This window comes from Gobio gobio (assembly GCF_949357685.1).
Source record: "Gobio gobio genome assembly, chromosome: 18".
Lineage (NCBI taxonomy): Eukaryota > Metazoa > Chordata > Actinopteri > Cypriniformes > Gobionidae > Gobio > Gobio gobio.
Window position 1 is genome coordinate 4,808,280 of NC_137111.1, and position 25,444 is coordinate 4,833,723.

General features: G+C 37.5%; 1 protein-coding gene across 1 annotated transcript in view; it reads left to right on the plus strand.

Moving 5' to 3' along the window:
* Positions 1-25,444, plus strand: part of eloal (elongin A, like) — a 54,378-nt gene that overhangs the window by 18,172 nt on the left and 10,762 nt on the right. The window contains exons 2-8 of the mRNA XM_079842580.1: positions 10,713-10,769; positions 10,866-10,978; positions 11,064-11,658; positions 17,298-17,400; positions 17,479-17,640; positions 17,716-17,813; positions 21,381-21,561. Coding sequence (XP_079698706.1) covers positions 10,713-10,769; positions 10,866-10,978; positions 11,064-11,658; positions 17,298-17,400; positions 17,479-17,640; positions 17,716-17,813; positions 21,381-21,561 — 1,309 coding nt within the window. The remainder of the gene's footprint in view (positions 1-10,712; positions 10,770-10,865; positions 10,979-11,063; positions 11,659-17,297; positions 17,401-17,478; positions 17,641-17,715; positions 17,814-21,380; positions 21,562-25,444) is intronic.

Consider the following 25,444-nt stretch of genomic DNA (forward strand, 5'->3'; position numbering starts at 1 on the left):
TGGACCAAGTTTTCAGACCCCACTTTAGGGGGCGCTGTCGAGCCCCCCTGCCACGCCCAGGTACCAGCTTCAGCCCGGCTCTGATGGCCGCGCATTCCGACGCCCGTGCGAAGTTTCAAGAGTTTTCGAGCATGTTAAGTGCCCCAAAAGTACCCGAGAAGTCGAAAAAAAAAAAAAAAAAAAAAAAAAAAACAAAGAATAATCTGAGGAAGAACAATAGGGCTCTGCGCCCTTTCAGGGCTTGGGCCCTAATAAGAATCCTAAGGAAAACAATAGGGCTCTGCGCCCTTTCAGGCTTGAGCCCTAATTATATAAAAAATATCTATTTGACAGTATATGCAGCATTTTTTCCCTGTGGTATCGAAAATGGTATCGAATATCGATACTTTTTTAGGTATCTTAACGAAGTTAGAAATTCCAGTATCGTGACGACACTAATTTCTACATTTATTTCTACATTTATGTATTTCTACATTTATGTATTTCTACATGTCTTTGTGCGTAGGGTAATGAGGAGGGCGTGGTTTACCTCAGACATAGCAATGGAGCTCAGAGTAGGCGAGGGCGAAGCGTTGAGGTCACAGTGACACCTTGTGGTGGAAACACTATAAGTACAGCTACTGACGATGATACTGTCGGTGACTTGGATAGGTTTATGGCCAAAATCTTAAATCTTACTGAGTGACATGGATAGGCTACTCTTTATTCCGGACATGGCCGCAAAACATCGTCTGGTCTGGATTTGTAAAATGTCCTGGGCTAGCAAACATGATCAGCAACATCTTCAACAGATCTGATAACAGGGACTCTGAAATGAAGCGCTTGATGTTGTCCATTAGCGGTCAGAACACACAGAAAGGAATATGTTATATAATAACATACACATACATACATAGTGCAAATTACAGTTCGTCCCCCAAAGGGACAGAAATATCGGTTTTGGGGGGGGGTCCAAGCCATAATTAAATGAGAACAAACGAAAAAACGAAAACTAGGTGGGGAAAAACATTGTCGTTAACTGAAATAAAAATAAAAACTAGGCATATATTACAAAAAAAACCATAACTACCCACATGAAAAAATACTATAGTATATTGTATATTATAGTAAAATTATAGTTAAATTACTCAGTATCTTTACTATAGTATGGTTATAAACACTATAGTATTTACTAAAGATACTACAGTATATTGTAGTATTTACTACACTTTGTTAATTTATTGTAGTATATTTACTATAGTATGGTTAAAAACACTATAGTATTTACTAAAGATACTACAGTATATTGCAGTATTTACTACACTTTGTTAATTTACTGTAGTATATTTACTATAGTATGGTTAAAAACACTATAGTATTTACTAAAGATACTACAGTATATTGTAGTATTTACTACACTTTGTTAATTTACTGTAGTATATTTACTATAGTATGGTTAAAAACACTATAGTATTTACTAAAGATACTACAGTATATTGTAGTATTTACTACACTTTGTTAATTTACTGTAGTATATTTACTATAGTATGGTTATAAACACTATAGTATTTACTAAAGATACTACAGTATATTGCAGTATTTACTACACTTTGTTAATTTACTGTAGTATATTTACTATAGTATGGTTAAAAACACTATAGTATTTACTAAAGATACTACAGTATATTGTAGTATTTACTACACTTTGTTAATTTACTGTAGTATATTTACTATAGTATGGTTAAAAACACTATAGTATTTACTAAAGATACTACAGTATATTGTAGTATTTACTACACTTTGTTAATTTACTGTAGTATATTTACTATAGTATGGTTATAAACACTATAGTATTTACTAAAGATACTACAGTATATTGCAGTATTTACTACACTTTGTTAATTTACTGTAGTATATTTACTATAGTATGGTTAAAAACACTATAGTATTTACTAAAGATACTACAGTATATTGTAGTATTTACTACACTTTGTTAATTTACTGTAGTATATTTACTATAGTATGGTTAAAAACACTATAGTATTTACTAAAGATACTACAGTATATTGCAGTATTTACTACACTTTGTTAATTTACTGTAGTATATTTACCATAGTATGGTTAAAAACACTATAGTATTTACTAAAGATACTACAGTATATTGCAGTATTTACTACACTTTGTTAATTTACTGTAGTATATTTACCATAGTATGGTTATAAACACTATAGTATTTACTAAAGATACTACAGTATATTGTAGTATTTACTACACTTTGTTAATTTATTGTAGTATCTTTACTATAGTATGGTTATAAACACTATAGTATTTACTAAAGATACTACAGTATATTGTAGTATTTACTACACTTTGTTAATTTACTGTAGTATATTTACTATAGTATGGTTATAAACACTATAGTATTTACTAAAATAATTTTACTATAATATACTATAGTATTTTTTCATGTGGCTAACTAAAACTAATGTGTGTTTGGCAAAACTAACTAAAATAAAATTATAGAGTAAATGTCCTTAGTTTTCGTCTTTGTCATTGTCTTTCATTTTTTTAACGCTATTTAAAACACGCAGCGTATTCGTTCAGCTGCATTTCCTTTCCCTGCTCTCCCTCCGTCCCTCTGTACGCACACACACACACACACACACACACACACACACAGCCCCTCCCCTCCGTGCACACCGCGTCTCCATGAGAACGAGTGTTTCCGTTGAAAGCAAGTTTGCGAAAGGTTGGTCTCTCTATCACACATTAAAAAGTGGTATAAAAATATTTTAAATTCTGAATATAATTTTGTCAGTGTGTTAATGTCAACCCGAGAAGTGATTTGAGCCTTGTTTAGAAAGTTAACTAGTTGTAAGTTTGAGGTGAAATGCACTTTTTGGTTGTGGTTGTCGATGTCAAAACACTATATAAGCTGTGATTCAAATATTATTAGGACTGTCAAAAGATGAATCGCATCCAAAATAAAAGTTTGTGTTTACATAATATATGTGTGTGTACTCTGTTAATTATTATTTATATATAAATACACACACATTCATGTATATATTTAAGAAATATTTGCATGTATATACATTTATATAATCTATAATATATATAAATGTTTTGTATATGAAAATATTTTTTTCTTAAATATATGCATGCTTGTGTGTGTATTTATAAAAAATAATTAACAGAGTACACACACATATATTATGTAAACACAAACTTTTATTTTGGATGCGATTAATCGCGATTAATCTTTTGACAGCCCTAAATATTAAATAATGTTTTGTCATTTTTTTACTTTTACACTGAATGTTTGCTGCTTCAGTCCAGATCGAGTAGGCTATTGACTGTATGGGGTAAATTTAGTATAGGGTGTGGAAATTGTACAACTGTGGTATTTGTATAGGGTGTGAATTCTGTATAGAAGATGTGACTAAAACTAATAAAAACTAAACTAAAACTAAGCATTTTCAAAAAGAAAAAACACTTTAAAAACAAATTGAAACTAAACTGAATTTGAAAACAAACATAACATCAGTGAAACCTGTGGAAACATAAAAAGAGCCAAGTAGCCTAGGCTAAATAATATATGCTAGCATTTGAATTTGTTTTTAATTGGTTAGTATTGTTTTTACATTCTATTATTTCATATTTTTAGTTCGATAAATGTAGTTTCATCTGAGAACCCTAATACTATCTTACTCACTTAAAAATGTTGGGTTAAAAATAACCCAACAAGTAACCCAACTGTGGGTTGGTATAGCACCTTCCCAACTGTGGGTTATTTTAACCCAATGCATTGGGTTAAAAAACAGTTGGGTTAAAAGTAACCCAACAGTTGAGTTAACTTTTTATTTTTATTCATGTCATTATTTTAATAAATAAAATACACATTTTCAAATACAGATTGTTTATTTGTAAGAAACAATACATACATTTTAAAATATACATTTTAAATGTCAAACTAAATATTGGGGAGTCTAGCATTTAATGTAAATATACATAAATGTGTACATATTAAATTCAAAATACACAGCACAAATACATTCAAAACCTATTTAAAAAAAATGTACAAACAGTACACATTCAAATCAAAACATATATTTGAAACATACACACAAATGTACATAGAGTAAACATACATAAAATGTGTCCATACAACACAAAAATTAATACTACATTTAAAACTACACAAAAGTGTACAGAAATATTACATTCAAAACCTATACAACAGAATACACAAATTCATAATATTAAATCCTTCCAGAAATAAACTACTTTATTAAAAAAATGCACTGTACACTGCATTGATGTGTTGTAAACATACCTTAAGTAGCAAAACAAATACAAATGATGATGATCAAAGTTCTTAATGAGGCAGCAATGTGTTGAAGGAACTCCTCTGGATATATTCAAGTTTGCATGCTGCAAAAACTCCCAAATGGGGGCAGAGGTCTTTGGATAGTTTGTCATAGATGTATAAAGAAATCTGAAACATACATCCAGTGCTTGAAATAAGGTCTTCTGTTCAACTGCCTCCACACTGAAAATGAAAAAACCTGCGAGTTCTCTTTGTCCCCAAGAATTGTTCTGTGGATCCTGGCTTGTCTCACTGTTCAGCTAATGCACCACGTTAGTTCCAACCTTAAAAGAATAAATAAAGTTCAGTTGGCATGCAGTGACAACATCAGCAGTGTTACATTACATAAAAGTTACAATGAAGTAGTGCTGTACTGAATTAAAAAAATGTCACTATAATTAGTCATTACACCTGCTGTTAAAAAGATAGTTTACACAAAAATAAAAATTCTGTCATAATTTACTCACCCTCATGCTTTTTCAAACCCGTAAGACTTCTGTTCATCTTCGGAACACAGAAAGGCAGTAAAGACATTAAAGTAATCCATTTAACTCCAGTAGTTCAACCTCAATTTTATGAAGTGACGTGAGTATATTCTATCCCTTAACCATAATTTACCACTTTATTTACAAAATATTAATCTCAATGCATGTTCACGAGAGCACCTTGACGCATGTGTTTTGTGTTGATGAGAGAGCAGATGTTTTGTGATGTTTTTTTGTTGTTGCACAAAGCACTCGTGTCACTTCATAAAATTGAGGCTAAACCACTTGAGTCACATGGATTACTTTAATGATGTCTGTTCTGGGCCTTGAAAGTGGTAGTTGCATAGGCCGTCAATGGAGGAACAGAAAGCTCACAGAACTTAATTTGTGTTCCGAAGAACAACGAAAGTCTTACACATGAGGGTAATTAATGGGATAGGGTCATTTTCATTTTTGGGTGAACTATGGTTTACTCACCCTTAAGTCATCCTAGGTGTATATGGCATTCTTCAGACGAACACAATCAGTTATATTAAAAAATGTCCTGGCTCTTCCAAGCTTTATAATGGCAGTGAATGACAAAATGTGAATGCAAAAAAGTGCATCCATCCATTATAAAAGTGATCCACACGGCTCCCGGGGTTAATAAGAACCCAATGAAGTGAATCAATATGTTTGTGTAAGACAAATATATTATATTTAACACGTTATAAAGTAAAATGTCTAGCTTCCAGTGGACCGCCTTCCGTATTCAACTTCCGAAAAAAACGTAACAGGCGTGACGATGACTTTGGGCGTAGAACAAGCGTTTTGAACTGCGAGAGGCGTTACACTTTCTTTGTAAGTTGAATACGAAAGGCTGTCTGCCGGAAGTTAGTTATTTTAGTCTACAAATTTTTAAATATAGATATTTTTCTATTAAAAAATATTAACCCCCCCCCCCCCCCCCCTTGAAAGAGCCAGAACATTTTTTTAATATTACTCAGATTGTGTTCGTCTGAAAGAAAATCAGTCATATACACCTAGGATGACTTGAGAGTGAGTAAATTATGGGATAATTATTTGGGTGAACTAACCCACAAGCAGAATCACTAAAGGACAGAATAAATGGATGCATATGAGCCACAGAGCGGTGCACTTTATCAAAGCTAATTTGATATGTCATTTAAGCTTCTCTTCATTTCAGCATATGTTGGACACACCATTGTTTCCACTTGTGAGGTATGGCGATGGTGGCAGGAAGGGTTTTAAAGGGAATTTCTCCATGATCACCTTTTGAAAGAGTTTACTGAAAAAGAAAAAAAAGTTTTCACCTATACCACATGTATGGACCTAATTTCATAATCACTTAGACGCAACCAAAACAATTTTTCCAAAATAAGACAGGCCTTCCTTATAATGAACATCATTAAACTCACCATTCCAGGATAATCGTGAAGTCTGGGATGTTCTCTACTCATATCTTCAATAGTTTTTGTTCCAGATGATCAGATCCATGCACAGATTGTTGAGGTGTTGTACGTCTCAATGAACTCCTCGACTTGGCAGTGAGGGCTTCTTAAGTTCTTTTGCCATTAAATCAGTCAGTCATCAGACAACTCATACTCTATTGAAATGAAAACATACCGTATGAAAAAGAGGGAAGACAGCTGAAAAAATAAACAAACAAAAATACATAAGTAATAAACAGGTTGTTTCCCAAACAGCCTGGTTCTGTAGTAGCCCCAGCACTGCACATTTGGCCTATCTAATCTTATTCAACTTACCAGCTTGTTAGTAGAGAGACTCCAAAACCGGAAATGTGTGTCAGATAAGGGAGACGTCCAAATTGTGTACTATTGGGGATCCTCCAGGACTAGAGTCAAGAACCACTGTCATCAAGCAGCGTAAACCTTTCATCCACTCCTTCCTCTGCATTAGAATGAAGTAGGAAAAAAGAAACATTTTCAGAAAAGAAGACTAGTCTTTAAAAATAATTGTATACAACTTCCCAATTCAATAGCTTACTCACCTTTAATTAAATGGCAGAGGTGCAATTGATGTAGTCTTTGCCTCACAAATGAATCCATATGTCTAAAACACATTTAGTACAACACATTTAAAATAAAGGCAAAAACTGTAATAGCTATGTAAGAAAAAATACTATAATTGGATGCTTTAACTACTCTTGTAATACATTTAATAGTAACATGCATGACTATATGCATATGACGACATTCATTATGAATATACAACACATTTCTGCCAAAATACCAGTTGCAGTTTGCGTTACTACAGTAAAACTAGGTAATTTGTGGGTTGGAAAACATTCTAGCTGTCGTGAACTAGCCTAATTGTTCATTGGTGTTGGGGAATATCTGCACTCATTCATCTCAAAGCAGATATTTCGGCTAATTCAAACGCGTCTCCCTGGATCTCACAGCGCTGTTGTGCTGTCGAGTGACCGGGTCTGAGCTCGCGCGCACCGGCCGAGCTGATAATGCTCCGCGGGGCATTATATAGCGATTTCAGACTAGGCCTAACGTTACTTACTTTATCACCATAGTAAGTTTCTAAACAGTTTCGCTAGAATAATGTTTTAATTACTTTATTGCTGCCAGGCGCTAACTGGGATAGCTAGGGTTTATTTGCTATCGAGAGCATTAAAACTGATGAGCATTAAAAGTGAACTTTAATAAATATAATATAAAATTCAGTTTTATACTATATTCAACGTTTCAGTACACAATACATAATGTTATAAAAGTTGTATACATAAAAAACGATAGGACTTACCTTTCAAATCATAATCAGGCTGCAGCAGCTTCTTCTGTTGACTGTCACTGGGCGTTTCGCACTGCGGTCAGTCATTTAGCCGTTAAAATTTGAACCATCGCTGCTGAAACCGTAACCCAATGGCCGGGTTATTACTAAAAATAACCCAACGATGTTAAAATGACCCAACATTTTTGTAAAATAACCCAACATATTGACCCAATATGTGTAACCCAACGGTTGGGTTAAAAAAATAACCCAACGTTTTTTACTGTGTAATGAAACTAGGATTTGATTTTATTCAAAGAGACACTATGAGGAAAAGCAAAGGGCACACAGACATCAGGCACTTTTTTGCTGCTAAAAGAGTAAGCAGGAAAGTGTGTGTGTGTGTGTGTGTGTGTGTGTGTGTGTGTGTGTGTGTGTGTGTGTGTGTGTGTGTGTGTGTGTGTGTGTGTGTGTGTGTGTGTGTGTGTGTGTGTGTGTGTGTGTGTGTGTGTGTGTGTGTGTGTGTGTGTGTGTGTGTGTGTGTGTGTGTGTGTGTGTGTGTGTGTGTGTGTGTGTGTGTGTGTGTGTGTGTGTGTGTGTGTGTGTGTGTGTGTGTGTGTGTGTGTGTGTGTGTGTGTGTGTGTGTGTGTGTGTGTGTGTGTGTGTGTGTGTGTGTGTGTGTGTGTGTTGTCTTTTTTGCACTCTTGATCATTTCGAGTGCCACTCCTTCATTGCTGTGCACTTGTAATGCTGATTTGTAGTTTGTATCACCAAAAGATTCTCCCATTCATGTGGGTCATTTTTGACTGTGAAGGAGCAAAGTGTGACTCTGTTTTCAACGCTTTAATCATCTCCATGATTTGTTTTGTGTTCACATAGCTAATGTGTCAAAAGTCCCGAAATGTCATCCCATTCTGATACTCTTTAATTAGCTTTCATTTTAATGCCCATGGCGGAAGAGCACATCATTTCCCAGAGTGCTCTAATTCACTTGGTTTACAAAATGGAGGCAAACTACATGAAGCAGGTCTGGAAGACGCTAACCTTAACCAGAACTACCAAGATGTTTTGCTCTTGCCAATTTTGTTGAAACAACTGCAGCCACACCAACATTAAACCGATCGCATCTGTTGTTCTCCTCTTATTAGGGGCCAAACACCGAAGGTTTTCCCGCCATTTTTAATTTTCCTAAAAACCTACTTTTGCGAACTCGTCCCAGACGGTTTGTCCGATTTGCACGAAAATTGAACCAGATCATCTTCAGGAGGTGCCAACAAAAAGAGATGGAATTCAAGTTGATTCGTCAAATCGTTTTTGATAGACGTGCAAACTAATTTTACGTAGTGGTTGCGAAAATACACTTAAGGCTATATCTCCGCAACGCTTTATCGTATTCAAACCAAACTTGGTACATGTCATCACAAGCATGACCTGAGGCAACATGCAGTGCCACCTACTGGTCCGGAGATACAAAAAATGGCTCTTTTTGCTTATAACTTCGGAACCATTTGTCCAGAAATCCAATATCCAATTTTACCATATCAACCATTTTTTTGTCGGCCATTTTGAATTGTGCTAAAATGCTGTATTTAATGAACACATGAACGGATTGTTACGAAACTCGGTGTGAGTCATCACCACGATTCCTTGAAGGAGTCTGAGAAGTTTTGAAACAGCGCCACCTAGTGGAGAATTTATTTTTCCAAATGCTTATAGCTTTGGGTGTGGTTAACTTATTTTCATGGGAGTAACTTTTTTTAGTCTCCAACGATACTAGACTTGCCAGGTTTCGGCGTATGGTTTGTGCAGCGTTGTAATTTATAGCATTAGCTGATATCTTCGAAACCGCTAGTCCGATCGAGACGAAACCAGCGTCAGAAGTTCGGAAACATAGGCGATAGCTATACAATAATGCCCAAATGTCAAAATATTGATAGTAAGGGGGTGTAAAATCCAATCAAAGTCAGGTGTCAGTCATTTTTCATGTGTTTTTTCATATAAATGTATATAACTCCAAAACTAAACAAGATATTTTCACCAAAATAGACACACATGTATGGGCTCACTCCGAGAACACATTAAAAAATTTGGTGGGATTGTGCCTCTTGGTGGCGCTATAAACAAAATATGAAATTGGCTCTATACAAATCAATGTTTTAATGTGGGGTTTTATTGTTATTCTAATTCACCGGGGGCCTGTACCATGAAGCCGGTTTAGCTGGCTAGCCAGATATATGTGCTAATAGTGGGTTTTAGGTGCCATTAAAGTGGTTTGGCTTTTAGCAGTGCTTGCGCTCCACGGCTGATCTGCTCCAGGGCAGGTTATGTTCTGGATAAGACATCTCAAACTGAAATTGGACCAATCAGCTGTGAGCAAAGTGACACACCTCATATGCAATAAAGCCACGCCCCCTGTTTCTCTTGCTCCAAATTAAAGGTCATGGCATAGCAAATGTTTTATAATTGTTAAAAGCGTCTGGCTTTTAACAATGCTTATTTATAATACTAATCATTTTGAATGATTTAGATATCACTTATGTAAGTATTATACCCTTAATCAATTACACATGTAGCATTTTAGTTAATCAATCACTTTGTTAAAATTTATATAAATAGCCTATATAAAGATCATACAAATAAGCTTTAAAATCAATAAATAAAGCTATAAAATGACTACATGTGAGCTTAAATATTCCGCTCTCTCTAAATATCAACTAAACTAACTTCATAACTTTGACTTGCATTGACGTAGTAAGATTGTCGTCTTTCATAGACAGCTCTTTTCTTGCGGTGTAAATTTGTTTAAATATTTTTCAATAATGTAATATTCCTGCAGAAGAGAGAAGTGAATCTCCGTTGATCCACAGCGTGTGATTGGCTGTTCACTAATGATGTCACAACTCCTAAACTCAGGATCAAAGCCTGAGCTGATGATCAGCATCATGGGACCAACAAAGCCTGAATAGATTGGTTTGGTTTCGTCAACTCTAAACTAATCCTAGTTTGTTAAACTACCATCATGGTACAGGCCCTGGCTTGTTGGAATTGAAATTCCAGCTCATGAATTGGAAAAACAGGCGAGTTTTGCCCAAACCTGGTAACAAGTCGGATCGTTTAATTTGCCTTTTCCATTTCAGCTGCTGAAGATCTTGAAGAAACTTGAAGCGTTGGACATCACACTTGAAATCCTCGCTGTAAGAGATTAATGTCTTTTTTATTACTGAATATCATATTTCAATTGTGATTTTTCCTCATTTGACTCATGTTTTGTGAAACTTCGCTGTTTGTAGGAAACTGGAATCGGAAAAGTCGTCAACTCCTTCCGGAAGCATGATGAGGCGGGAAAGCTGGCCAAAATATTGGTGAATCGATGGAAATCGCTCGTTCCCAAAGACTCCCAAAGGTCTTAATCCAGCCCGTTTTAATTTGAGCGTGTCTTTCTGCATGTGGCCTGCTGTACTCTCAGTCCTCTTGTGTTGTTTCTGCAGTTCGAGAGGAAAGCCTGACGACGGCCTGAGCCGAAATGAAGCGCTCGATGGAGAAGTTCAAGAGCGGAGTAAACGGGAAAACAGCCGTCTTTCAGAGAGCACCAACTCTAGAAAGAAGAACTCCAGTGCTGAGAAGAAAATCTCACACGATGTTGACAATAAATGCAAAATCAAGCCCGGTAAATCTAAAATCTACTTGAATGGTGACAAAAAGGACGAGGCAAAAAGAGATTCGGGTGTGAATCAGGACTCCGGCCATGGCAAGGAGAAGACGAAGGCTTCCGCTACAAAAAAACAGCACAGCACGAAACTCGAAAAATCTTTGAAAGCAGCTCGAACGCAGAGAGAGAAGAGCGGAGACACGTGTAAGAAGGAAAAGGCCAAAGACAAGCTAGTGTTGATGGAGGAGGGCTTTGAAACGCCCTCCATGTCCTTTGAAGCGTACCTGAGCTATGACCTCCAGCCGCCCAAACGCAAAAGATGCCTCAGCGTCGCTAAAAGCCCAAAAAAGAGACTCAAAACGGCACACAAGGAGAACTCGTGTGTGTCTCTGGTGAAGGCGAGCAAGTCTGTGGCAGAAGAGCCAATGACGAAGGTAAAACTTCAAGCCTTTTATATTATATATATATATATATATATATATATATATATATATATATATATATATATATATATATATATATATATATATATATATATATATATATATATATATATATATATATATATATATATATATATATATATATATATATATATATATATATATATATATATATATATATATATATATATATATATATACACACACACAGATCAGGCATAACATTATGACTTAAAAGAGGCTGAAAGAGCCACAGCCACCAGGGAATACCGTTCCCATGAAAGGCTGGACATGGGCTCAACAATGCTTAGGTAGGTGGTGCATGTCAAAGTAACATCCGCATGATGGAGGACCCAAGGTTTCCCAGCAGAACATTGCCCAAAGCATCACTGCCTCCGCCGCCACGCCTTCTTCCCATAATGCACCTGGTGCCATGTGTTCCCCAGGTGAGCCACACACACACACCCGGCCATCCACGAGATGTAGAAGAACACGTGATTCATCAGACCAGGCCGCCTTCTTCCATTGCTCCGTTCCCATGGCCACCTATGACCCTGTGGCCGGTTCTCCACTGGTCCTTCATGACCCTGTGACTGGTTCTCCACTGGTCCTTCATGACCCTGTGGCCGGTTCTCCACTGGTCCTTCATGACCCTGTGGCCGGTTCTCCACTGGTCCTCCATGACCCTGTGGCCAGTTCTCCACTGGTCCTCCATGACCCGGTGGCCGGTTCTCCACTGGTCCTCCATGACCCTGTGGCCGGTTCTCCACTGGTCCTTCATGACCCTGTGGCCGCTTCTCCACTGGTCCTCCATGACCCTGTGGCCGGTTCTCCACTTTTCCTCCATGACCCTGTGGCCGGTTCTCCACTGGTCCTCCATGACCCTGTGGCCGGTTCTCCACTTGTCCTCCATGACCCTGTGGCCGGTTCTCCACTGGTCCTCCATGACCCGGTGGCAGGTTCTCCACTGGTCCTCCATGACCCTGTGGCCGGTTCTCCACTGGTCCTTCATGACCCTGTGGCCGGTTCTCCACTGGTCCTCCATGACCCTGTGGCCGGTTCTCCACTGGTCCTCCATGACCCTGTGGCCGGTTCTCCACTGGTCCTCCATGACCCTGTGGCCGGTTCTCCACTGGTCCTTCATGACCCTGTGGCCGGTTCTCCACTGGTCCTTCATGACCCTGTGACCGTTTCTCCACTGGTCCTTCATGACCCTGTGGCTGGTTCTCCACTGGTCCTCCATGACCCTGTGGCCGGTTCTCCACTGTTCCTTCATGACCCTGTGACCGTTTCTCCACTGGTCCTTCATGACCCGGTGGCCGGTTCTCCACTGGTCCTTCATGACCCTGTGGCCGGTTCTCCACTGGTCCTTCATGACCCTGTCGCCGGTTCTCCACTGGTCCTTCATGACCCTGTGACTGGTTCTCCACTGGTCCTTCATGACCCTGTGACTGGTTCTCCGCTGGTCCTTCATGACCCTGTGACCGGTTCTCCACTGGTTCTTCATGACCCGGTGGCCGGTTCTCCACTGGTCCTCCATGACCCTGTGGCCGGTTCTCCACTGGTCCTTCCTTGGAGCACTTTTGATAGAGACTGACCACTGCAGACCGGGAACACCCCACAAGAGCTGCAGTTTTGGAGATGCTCTGACCCAGTCGTCTAGCCGTCACAATCTGGCCCTTGTCAAACTCGCTCAAATCCTTACGCTTGCCCATTTTTCCTGCTTCTAACACATCAACTCGGAGGACAAAATGTTCACTTGCTGCCTAATATATCCCACCCACTAACAGGTGATGAAGAGATCATCAGTGTTATACCTGTCATAATGTTATGCCTGGTCGGTGCATAATGCAAAGTATTTTTAATGCATTAATTATGCCTATATGATCTCATGACTCGTGCAACTTTGGTTAGAATGCTCTATGGAAAGCTATAAGGCATTATAATGTACACTATGAATACATTCATGATGCATTATAGATTTTCTGTAGCCCCGCCCCTTTTCAGTGATGCGCTCGTTGTGTTCTGTCTTCCGGTTTGTGTTTCAACAGCATGAAGGTAAGATCTTACGGATTTTAAAATCCTTCTACTGGCATTTGTTAGAACAACCGCTTCATTATAATGCTCATGATAACTTTCATGAACTCTATAATAAGTAAATCCGCTTCACCAGTTAATAACTCTTCGACTGCGATGCCATAGAAATACAGAGATATCACAAGAACAGAAACGCTGTGTACTTGTTTCTGTGACGCATAAGGTCTATACAGGGCCTGAAGGTAACACTCACTCGCCAGTTGGTCAGTAACATTTTTATGAATTTAATATTATAACACTGATTTATAAAAATTCATGAACGTTAACAACGCTCAGGACAGTTGATGGGTCACAAGCCTTTGACAATTTGAATATTCATGAAAGAAGACGCGAAAGAAAGCTCATTTCATCACTCGCACGTCTCAGACTTCGCACATGTACTAAACTGAGCTCCCTCTGTCCAAAAATAGCGAGTATCCTAGTAAACACAGTGGGTTGAGTGAGTGTAAACAGTTGATAAAGTAAACACGTGTATCAGTGTATTAGATCTGTGCATTCACTCTTAAAGTGACAGCAGTCTAATATTCCTGCTGCCGTCTGTGCTCTTATGGTGCGTTCAAGTCATGTGGTAAAGATCATATTTACGAGATGAACGCCACCATGAAGTCGTAAGTACCAGTGGGAAGTTGGGGATTTTCTTTAAGCCCCGATCTGTAGGAGTCAGTGAGAAACATGGCGGAATCAATGGATCCAGCGTCTGTAGTTGAACATAATGGGTATTTAGCAGTGACACTGTCAGGCTTTGTCATTTACAACAAAGTAAGCTAGCACTGTAATATAACAATTAGCCTAATATATAACGATACAGTTTACAGTGGCTTCATAAAACTCAGCTGATGCGCATTTTTTGTTCTTCATTTTCTATAAGTTATCAAACCTTGCTGTATTTTCGTGAAATTCATTAAAAGAAGGTACACCGCCTTCTTGCGCCGACCAAAGAGACTTGAACACACATGATGTCGTAAACACGACTTCTCACCTCGAAAATACCAACATCCCAGGAGGACTTGAACACACCAATAATGTTAATCAAACAACAAAGGACAAAGAAAAAATCACATGCTGCTCTTGACTGAATAACTTTTAACCCTTAAATGCATGACTGTTTTGCCAATCATTATTACATATTCGGGTCTTTAGCGACCCGGATCTATATCTAACACGGATGGATCTCTTCCTGTTGTGATAACATAAAACTCTCCTGAAATTAGAGCAACAATTACAGAAGAATAAAATAAAGCATATTTCGTTAAATTTTGGAGCTTGGGAGGGTTCAGTTTGAGCAGATGTTTTATACCATCATCAGCACTGTCCTTGTCAGAGCTCATTTACCAGAACATTCAGCATCTGGATCATATTCGCCATCTCACGCATATTCTCAAAACTCATTTTCAACGTCTTGAAAATCAATATTTGATTTGAAATATTTGGGAAAACATCAAGAGTGAAAAACAGACACACAAACTCACACACACAGACACATACAAAAACACAATTAGCTTTTGGAATGGCACGCGTTCATTTGTGTGTGCATGTGTTTTTGTGTGTATAAGTGTGTGTTTTTTTTTTTTGTTTTTGTTTTTTGTTTTTACACTCTTGATGTTTTAGAGATTCACCCCTTCACTGTTTAGTCCTTTTTTTCTGCATCCTGGCTGATTTGTAGATTGTATGCACAAGAAAACTCTGTATTTTCATATTTTTGCCAATTCCCCATTCATTTCCTATGTGGGTCATTTTTGACCCGAAGGTTCTGAGTGTGACTATTTTTTTTTTTTACGACCACTTAGACTTTTCAAATCCTGTCCCCAATTTTTTGGGGTGTTCATATACCAAGTACCAATAAAGTCACCAAGTTTCGGACCATTCTGATGAAGCTACGATTTAAAAAAACATTTTTATAAAACGCAAGATCCACTATAGTGGTAAAAATGTGCTTTTGCGTGATAAAAATGCTCAATGTGTCCACCGGATGGCACAGATCTCATTTAAAAAATTGCTTTCATGAGGCCTAGGCTTGACTCTAAAATGAAATACAGCTTTAATAATTAAATAAAAAAAGATATATATATATATATATATTAGGGATGCCACAATTCTCAATATAATATTGAACCGTTCAGTACGGCATTCACGGTTCAATACGCGCTTGTGAATTGCGTTTTTTCGGTTTTGCATTTAATTAAGTATTTTTCTACAAATTCTATCATTTGCCTCCATCCCAATACTGAACAACACGACATACATTCACATCACAGGTTAGTGGCAGAGTTATATTCACGGAACACTATAGTAATTCACAATCACGAATGTTCATTATTTGCATGTGTTTTAAAGCCTTGCCGGCGTGTGCGCGGTTTTAACATGCGCTTTTCCGAGCGCGCGCACTAAAAGCCTGTCAAACACGTGATTACTGGACTAATCGTCTTACTGCGCGAATACTGTCAAATACACACAAGTTAACATAAACACAGTCTGTTATGTCTAAAGTGAAAGTAAAATCGGCGCGTGTCTATTAGATGCGTGCAGGTCTTAAATTGACAGCAGCCTATAGTGAACACGCGGTCCTTAAAGGGACAGTTCACCTCTAAAATTATGTCATTATTTACTCACTCTAATATTGTTCCAAACCTGTATTCATTTCTCATTTTTGAGTGAACTATCCCTTTAATGTTAATACAACAACAAAAGACAAAGAGAAAATATAACTCACTGCTCTTGACTGAAAAACTAATACAGTAGCTTTAATAAGAATCAGTGTATATTTTATAGTGAAGTCTATGTAGTTTTATTTTTACATTTATTCATTCAATTTCATACTTAAATGCTGCTGTACAGCTCTGAGCTGCCAGTGTGTATATGTATATGTGTATATGCATATGTATATGTGTATATGCATATGTATATGTGTATGTATATGTGTATATGTATATATATATATATATGTGTATATGTATGCATATATATACATATATATATATATATATATATATATACACACACACACACACACACACACACACACACACACACACACACACACACACACACACACACACACACACACACACACACACACACACACACACACACACACACACACACATACATATGCGCTATGTATATGTGTGTATATACATTGCACTGTGCATATGTGTATACCGTATATATATATATGCATGTATATATGTATGTATTTGTGTATGTGTGTGTGTGTATATATGTGTGTATGTATGTGTATATATATGAGTATATATATATATATATATATATATGTTTTATTATATTCAATGGGAAAAAATAGGTCATAATTATTGCATAATTTTATGATTTATAAATAATATTTATCTCAAAACACCAAAAAACAAAAGAAAAAATATTATTGAACAAAAATATATTTAATTGATTTTACTCAAATCTTTTTTTTTATCTTAATCCCGCCCTCCGAGTCAATTTTGACCCTAATGTCCTGAGTGTGACCCATAAATGAAGAACCCCAGAGGGTTAAATGAGTATTTATTGAACCCTTATCTCAGGTTCCCGAGCGGTCAGTGATGGACCTGTTAAACGTTCCTCTCCCAACGAGTTTTCCTGAGTGCGAGGACGTTTCTCAGTATCAGTACTTCAGTGAAAAGAAAGGTGGGCATCTACTGGCCGTCTTCATTGTCTATCTTGAGGTTGGCGTAATGGATGTATGTTTGGTTCCTGCATGTCCAGCGGATCGTAAGATGGCCGACGTCTGTGAGGAGGCTCCGCTGTTCATTGGCCAGCGGCTGAAGAATAAGATGCAGGTGTACTCGGGCAGTAAGATGGCGTTCCTGCCCGCGATGATGACGCTGTACCAGCAGTGTATCCGAGCGCTGCAGAACAACATTGACTGTATGTTCCCTGACCCTGATGTCCTGTCCTGCTGCCCGAGGTGAGTCCGGTTCTAACGCTGTGGCTGTTCCGCAGCGCTGTATGAAATCGGAGGCGTGCCGTTTGACATCCTGGAGCCGGTGCTGGAGCGCTGCACGCCGGAGCAGCTTCTGCGCATCGAGGAGTATAATCCCGTAAGTGCTGATGTCCCGCCTTATGTACACTGACTCCGCCCACTCACCTCTGATTGGGCCAAAATTACGGAAGGCACTGGTTTTTGGATCGTTTTGAGTTTGAATCCTCCTTTTGACGAATTCACTCCCTTTTCCCATCATATCAGACCGAAAAGCCATTTATTTTCAATAACAATGAAGAAAGTGGAAATAAAGTGTGTTTAATAGTGTTTTATTGGTTAGGGGTAGGTGTATTGTCCCAATTAGGCGGCATCCATTTAAAGGTGCAGTGTGTACGTTTTAGTGGCATCTAGTGGTGAGGTTATGAATTGCAATCATAGATCGAGAGAGAGACTCTGTCTCTTTTTCTTTAAGTAACCTGTTAATTCATGCTAGCAAAATGCTAAAACACATCATCAATCTGCTAAAGCATGTTAATGCATGCTAGCAACATGGTTTAACACAATTTTAACATGAATTAACATGCTTTAGCAGATTGATGATGTGTTTTAGCATTTTGCTAGCATGAATTAACACATTGTTAACATGATTTAATACTTTGCTGAGAGCGAGAGAGTTAGCATGTTTAACACGTTGTTAACATTAACTAGCATGTTGCTAGCATGAATTAACACATTGCTAACATGGTTTAACACAATTCTAACATGAATTGGCATGTTTCGCCATGTTAGCAATGTGTTAATTCATGCTAGCAACATGCTAGTTAATGTTAACAATGTGTTAAATATGTATCTCTCTCTCTCTCTCTCTCTCTCTCTCTCTCTCTCTCTCTCTCTCTCTCTCTCTCTCTCTCTCTCTCTCTCTCTCTCTCTCTCTCTCTCTCTCTCTCTCTCTCTCTCTCTCTCTCTCTCTCTCTCTCTCTCTCTCTCTCTCTCTCTCTCTCTCTCTCTCTCTCTCTCTCTCTCTCTCTCTCTCTCTCTCTCTCTCTCTCTCTCTCTCAGCAACCTATTAAATCATGTTAGCAATGTGTTAATTCATGCTAGCCACATGTTAATTAATGATAACAATGTGTTAAAACATGATAGCGATGTGCTTATATATGCTAGCAGAAATGTTAAAACACATCAGCAATGTGCTAAAGAACGTTTTAATGCTAGAAACATGGTAAAACATGCCAATTCATGTTAGAATTGTCAGTTTAATGTTAGCAATGTGTTGAAATATGCCGATTCATATTAGCATTGTGTTAAACCATGTTAGCAATGTGTTAATTCACCTTAGCAAAATGCTAATTAATGTTAACAATGTGTTAAAACATGCTAGCCATGTGCTAATTTATACTAGCAACATGTTAATTAATGTTAACAATGTTAAAACATGCTAGCCATGTGCTAATATGCTAGCAGAATGTTAAAACACATCAGCACTGTGCTAAAGCATGTTAATTCATGTTAGAATTGTCAGTTTAATGTTACCAATGTGTTAAAATATGCCAATTCATATTAGCATTGTTTTAAACCAATGCCAGCAATGGGTTAATTCGTGCAAGCAACATGCTAATAGATGCTAACAATGTGTTAAACATGCTAACAATATTCATTTTTTCTCTCTCTCTCTCTCTCTCTCTCTCTATATCTCTCTCTATATCTCTCTCTATATCTCTCTCTATATCTCTCTCTATCTCTCTCTCTCTCTCTCTCTCTCTCAAAACCTGTTAAATCATGCTAGCAATGTGTTAATTCATGCTAGCTACATGCTAATTAATGCTAACGGTGTTAAAACATGCTAGCCATGTGCTAATATATGCTAGCAAAATTTTAAAACACATCAGCAATGTGTTAAAGCGTGTTAATTCATGTTAGTAACATGCTGAAAAATGTCAATTCATGTTAGCATTGTCAGTTTAATGTTAGCAATGCGTTAAAATATGCTGATTCATATTAGCATTGTGTTAAACCATGCTAGCAAAATGCTAATTATTGGTAACAACATTCTAATTGTTAGCAATGTGCTAAAACATGTTAATTCATGCAAACAATTTGTTAAAACATGCTAGCCATGTGCTAATTTATACTAGCAACATGGTAATTAATGATAATAATGTTAAAACATGCTAGCCATGTGCTAATATATGTTAGCAAATATTAAAACACATCAGCAATGTGCTAAAGCACATTTATTAATGCTAGCAAAGTGGTATAACATGCCAATTCATATTAGCGTTGTTAAATCATGTTAGCAAAATGCTAATTAATGCTAACAATGTGTTAAACGTGGTAACAATGTTCCCTCTCTCTCTCAGCAACCTGTTAAATCATTCAAGCAACATGCTAATCAATGCTAACAATGTGTTAAAACATGCTAGCCACGTGCTAATATATGCTAGCAAAATGTTAAAACGCATCAGCAATGTGCTAAAGCACGTTTATTAATGCTAGTAAAGTGGTGAAACATGAAAATTCATGTTAGAATTGTCAGTTTAATGTTAGCAATGCGTTAAAATATGCCGATTCATATTAGCATTTTGTCAAACCATGCTAGGAAAATGTTAACAATGTGTTAAAAACACAATGCTAACAACGTTCTAATTCATGTTAGCAATGTGCTAAAACATGTTTAATATCTGATAGTCAAGCTTTAAACTATTTCAAACCAAAGCTTTTAAAACTTCTCTGGTCAGGCTTTCTCACGCCAACTTCAATGTTTTTCTCAACTAACTTTTTTTGTTGTTGTTGAAGTTTTTATTTGTAGTTATTTGTCTACGAAACAAATTGCAAGCATTAGCATGAGTGTAAAGGCCTTTGCACACTGAGTCCGATATTCGCATGCAAAATTTTCGCACATCAAAAAATTAATTCGACCTCACGTTATGTCAATCACGCTTGCACACTGCCTCCGAAACTTTCGTCCGTCAAAAAAAAATTCGGAACAGGTTCGATTTTCTGCGTTTTTCGCCTTCGTTTTTCCATCTACAGCTGATGCCCAACCTAAAACTGCTGGCAATGCTGGTGAATGAATCGCCAGTGCTCAGATACATACAATTATATATAGCCTACAAATATTATTGTATCAAAAATACTACTAATATTATTATATCACAGCTATAATTATAGCACACCAAGTCCCTGTAAACCGTGTGTGTGTATGCGCGCGGATCCCTAGGATCAATTGATTCACAGAGATTGGTGGTCTTCTTTTTAAAATGTGGCTCCAGTATCGCTAGCAAAGCCTCAAACTGAGCCACTGACAGTCTAAAGTAAACTTTGGATCGGTCTGGATAATCCCGCAGATCCTTGATAAGGAGGTGGAACTCCTTCCTCTCTACGCGATCGCAGGAGTGGATGATGGACCCATTATTTCCTCTTTTTAAGAAGAGAGAGGACAAGAAAATCATCCTCACTACTTGAAGACGCCATTTTGTATTGTTTTGCATTTTTTTCGTAATGCATTCATTAATACGCATCGGACTCAGTGTCTCTGTGCGTGACAAATTTTTCGGATCACGAAAAAACGCATGCGAAAATTTCGGACTCAGTGTGCAAAGGCCTTAAGCCTTTAGTTGATGAGGAATACACATTTCTCTGTGGTGTGTGTGGCATCTGCTGAGCTGTGGTTGTGTGTCCACAGGTGTATGTGGGGCTGACGGACCACCTGTGGGAGAGACACTGCCTGAGGGACTTCAGGAACGCGCGGCTGATGGAGTACGAGTCCTGGAGAGAGATGTTCCTGCGCATGTCTGAGGAGAGGGAGAGGAAACTGCAGCAGCTCACCAAGAGCATCGTCAACGCTCACTCCGGGAAGCCCAAAGGTTTTCACCTCACTCCTCGTTTCTAGGGCTGCAACCCGTCGATTAGCCGAATATTAGTCGATTAGTCTGATTGGTCGATTTTTTTGCAGTTCATTTCATCAGTTTGGTCGCGTTCATTTGATCAGGTGGATAGCACTAATTGCTAATGGGGCTGTTTTCAGAATTTCACAGGTAACAGTCCCCCCTTGTTTTCACTTCTTTTGGATTAGCCCAACCCACTGGAGAAGAGAGACTGATTGAAGTAACGTTAGGCTACTTTGCTGTATAGGCCTTTTATTTATTTAAAGGGTTAGTTCACCCAAAAATTAAAATTCTGTCATTAATTCGTCACCCTCATGTCGTTTGACACCCGTCAGTCCTCCGTTCATCTTCAGACACAAATGAAGATATTTTAGTGTAAAGCTGATGCTGAGAAAGGCTTCAGATAGGCCTCCATTGGCATTCAGTACATTTACACTCACAAGACCCATAAAAGGCACTAAAAACGTCGTTACAAAGTCCATCTCACCACAGTGACTCTACAATCATTTTACAATGCGACGACAATAGTTTTTGTGCGCAAAAAAAAAATCAAAATAACGACTTTATTCAACTTGTTCTTGTCTTCCGTGTGTGTCTCCACGACGCATGCGTGAGAATATGACGCAGATCCGCCGTTCGGGAATCCATGAAATACACACTTTAGGCCCATTTTGAGCACTACACCGAGACCTAAAGCACGATCAATGTAGAATTCAACAGCTGAGACACGCGCGTCTTCCTCTGCTTGTAAACAAATCTCTTCTGGGTCATGTGTCCGAACGCCGGATCTGCGTCATATTCTCACGCATGCGTCGTGGAGACACACACGGAAGACAAGAACAAGCTGGATAAAGGTGTTATTTTGATTTTTTTTTTTGCGCACAAAAACTATTGTCGTCGCATCGTAAAATTATTGTAGAGTCACTGACGGGTGGGTGAGTAATTAATGACACAATTTTCATTTTTGGGTGAACTAACCCTTTAATTGTGAGAGCGTTTTCCTAGTCATTCTCTTCTACCATGTCAACAAAGACATCGGCAGTGTGGCAGGATTTTTTAAAATAGAAAATGAGAAAAAAGTCGAATGCAAATTTTGCAAGCCACAGTTTGCACATCACAGCTCGACGACAAACATGTCAGATCAGCTAAAGACGGTCAGCTAACTCGTCTGCGTTAGGTTGCCCCGTCCCTTTTATTATCGTGCAAACTGCAAATTTATTTCTAGTATTATTTATTGGTTTTGGCCACTTTATTAGGCTATTTAATTTTTTTATTTGGAGCCTATAATGCGTGATGCGCTGTTGGTATTAGTTTTGAGCCTATGCTTTATTTTTCAGTTATGCACTTTATTTCGTTTCTGCTCTTGATCTGGCTTGTTTAATAAATATTCCTTTTTTATTAAAGTGGACGTGCCTTTTGTGTTTAAGAGTAAAAGCTAGTAATAGTTTTTAGTTAAATCGTTTTTTAATAGTCTATTCGTGTCTCAGTGAAGCTGAGCTGATCATGTGTTCACGGAGCGGCTGAAATGATAGTGTCTGTCAGTTATTATAATACATATGACAAAAACAATTGTCTAAATTATGTTGCATATTCCTCAAAAGTTCTTGTGATGATATCACTATTTGACAACATACAATATTTTGGGAAATCATAGGCTGTGATATTGTGCAGGTGCACGTGATGCAACGCTGTCAGACTCATTTCAGTCCAAAATAAAAATGTCAACGATTTAATATACTGCAAATAGCCTACTAGTTTTTATGTTTATTTATAATTCATTTAGGCAGACAACAAGGCCACCAAGTACTGCGCACAGTGCAGCTAATTCATTTAACGTTTTTTTTTCCCGAAAATTTCAGGACCTCAGTCGACCAAGATTTTCTTTGGTTGATAACAGCCCTACTCGTTTCTTCCTCACATGTCCCGAACTAGCCCAGTGTCATGCATGCCGTATGAGTTCTAGAAGACCATCTGTTGATCTCCAGCTGATTTGTGTTCATACTTTAGATTGTCAGGAGATGTGTGTAGTTCAGTGCTTCCAGACACACATTGGGTAACTGTTGGGGATAATGTGTGTAATCTGTGGCTCATGAAGGCAGTTGTCCTCTGTGTAACTCGGCTCTGACCATCTGTCTGCTCAGACTATGAATAGACCTGAAGAGCAACTGTGACTTTGGCTGGACTGATACTGGAGCTGCACCATTAATCGCTAGCGGATCAGATTTGCTCTGTCTATTAAAACAAGTGTGATCGTTCAGATGTGTGTTCTGATCCAGAGAGAGCCGCTGTCGTGTGTAGATGTGAAGCACACAGTAGCTGCGTTTCCATGACCCTTCAGATTGCTCTAATTGACAATGCGCCAAATGGAAATGCTCCCATAAAACTCCCATAAATCACACATGTTTTTACGAGGTGCTTTTTCAGGCAATTCAAAAAAGGAATATTTTGCAAAACTGCATTTGCAGGTCAACTGGCGTACGTAAGTCACATGGTCATTCTTTAAAGATGGTGCGTTATGTTTGGATAAGACGAGACTTCTTTATTAAACTCATAAAAGACAAGAATTCGAATTTTAGTATGTCCTAATTTTAAATTTTTATATATAAATTGACAAGTTAAAATTATTCCGTAAAACATAATTATGACATAAAATGTCTAAATTATGACTAAATATAGTTATGACATTATATTTAGTCATAATTTAGACATTTTGTCATAATTTAGACGTTTTAGTCATAATTTAGATTTTGTCACATTTGTTTTGTTTTTTATCTTAATTTCAACTCATTTCGATTTGTGACAATTTAGACTTCATCTCATAAATTACTGTCATACTTCAGACATAATTTAGACTTTTGTCATAATTTTGATATTTTAAATAGTTAAGACTCTTCATCTCAGAAATTGTCAAAAATACATGAATCAAAATTATTCTAATTTCCATTTGGCATTTCATAATTTAGACTGTCTTTTTTTTGTCCGTCATAATTTTATAATAATTTTAGATTTTTGTCATTATCAAAACTTTTAAAGTCATAATTTAGACTTTGACATTTAAATTTGTCTCATAATTTAGACTTTTAATCTCATTCATTTATTAGTACATCATAATTGTCACATCTTTTTTAAATCTTAATTTCGACTCATCATTTTGATTTAGACTGTCATCATTTTGATATTTTAAATCATAATTTAGACTTTTCATCTCATTAATTACTGTCAAACACATAAATTGATGTCAACATTTAGATTTTATGTCATAATTTAGATATGTTATATTATCCTAAATCCTTATTTCCAATTGTAAATTAATACTGGATTCTAAACAACAAAGAAATCCCACAAATGATCAAGACCTTGACACATATATGAGGCAGAATTACCCAGAAACACGTCTCATACGTGGCCGCTCATCCATTAATGTTGGATAACACGTCTCCTGCGATTACGTGCAATACTCCAGGTTTCTAAAAAACGTTTAATCCAGTTGATATAGACTAAATACAATCTTGGGATGCTGTTTGAGAAGAGTGGTTATGTATATGTGTGTGGTTTGCTACAAAGAAATGTACAAAACACAATAGTTTTAGTTACACAGTATCACTCAATTAAATGTATAGGCTGCTACACATATTTACAAATCATATTTCTGATCAATAGGCTATACATTGAGTGACACCATGTGGTAAACCAACTGTTACTTAGACTGATCATTTAAAATGGTGTCTTAAAGGGATAGTTCACCCAAAAACTAAATGTTTCTGTGTATCTGCTCACCCCCAGGGCATCAGAGATGTAGGTGTGTTTGTTTCTTCAGTAGAACACAGATGAAGATGTTTAACTCCAGCCGCTGCAGTGTGAT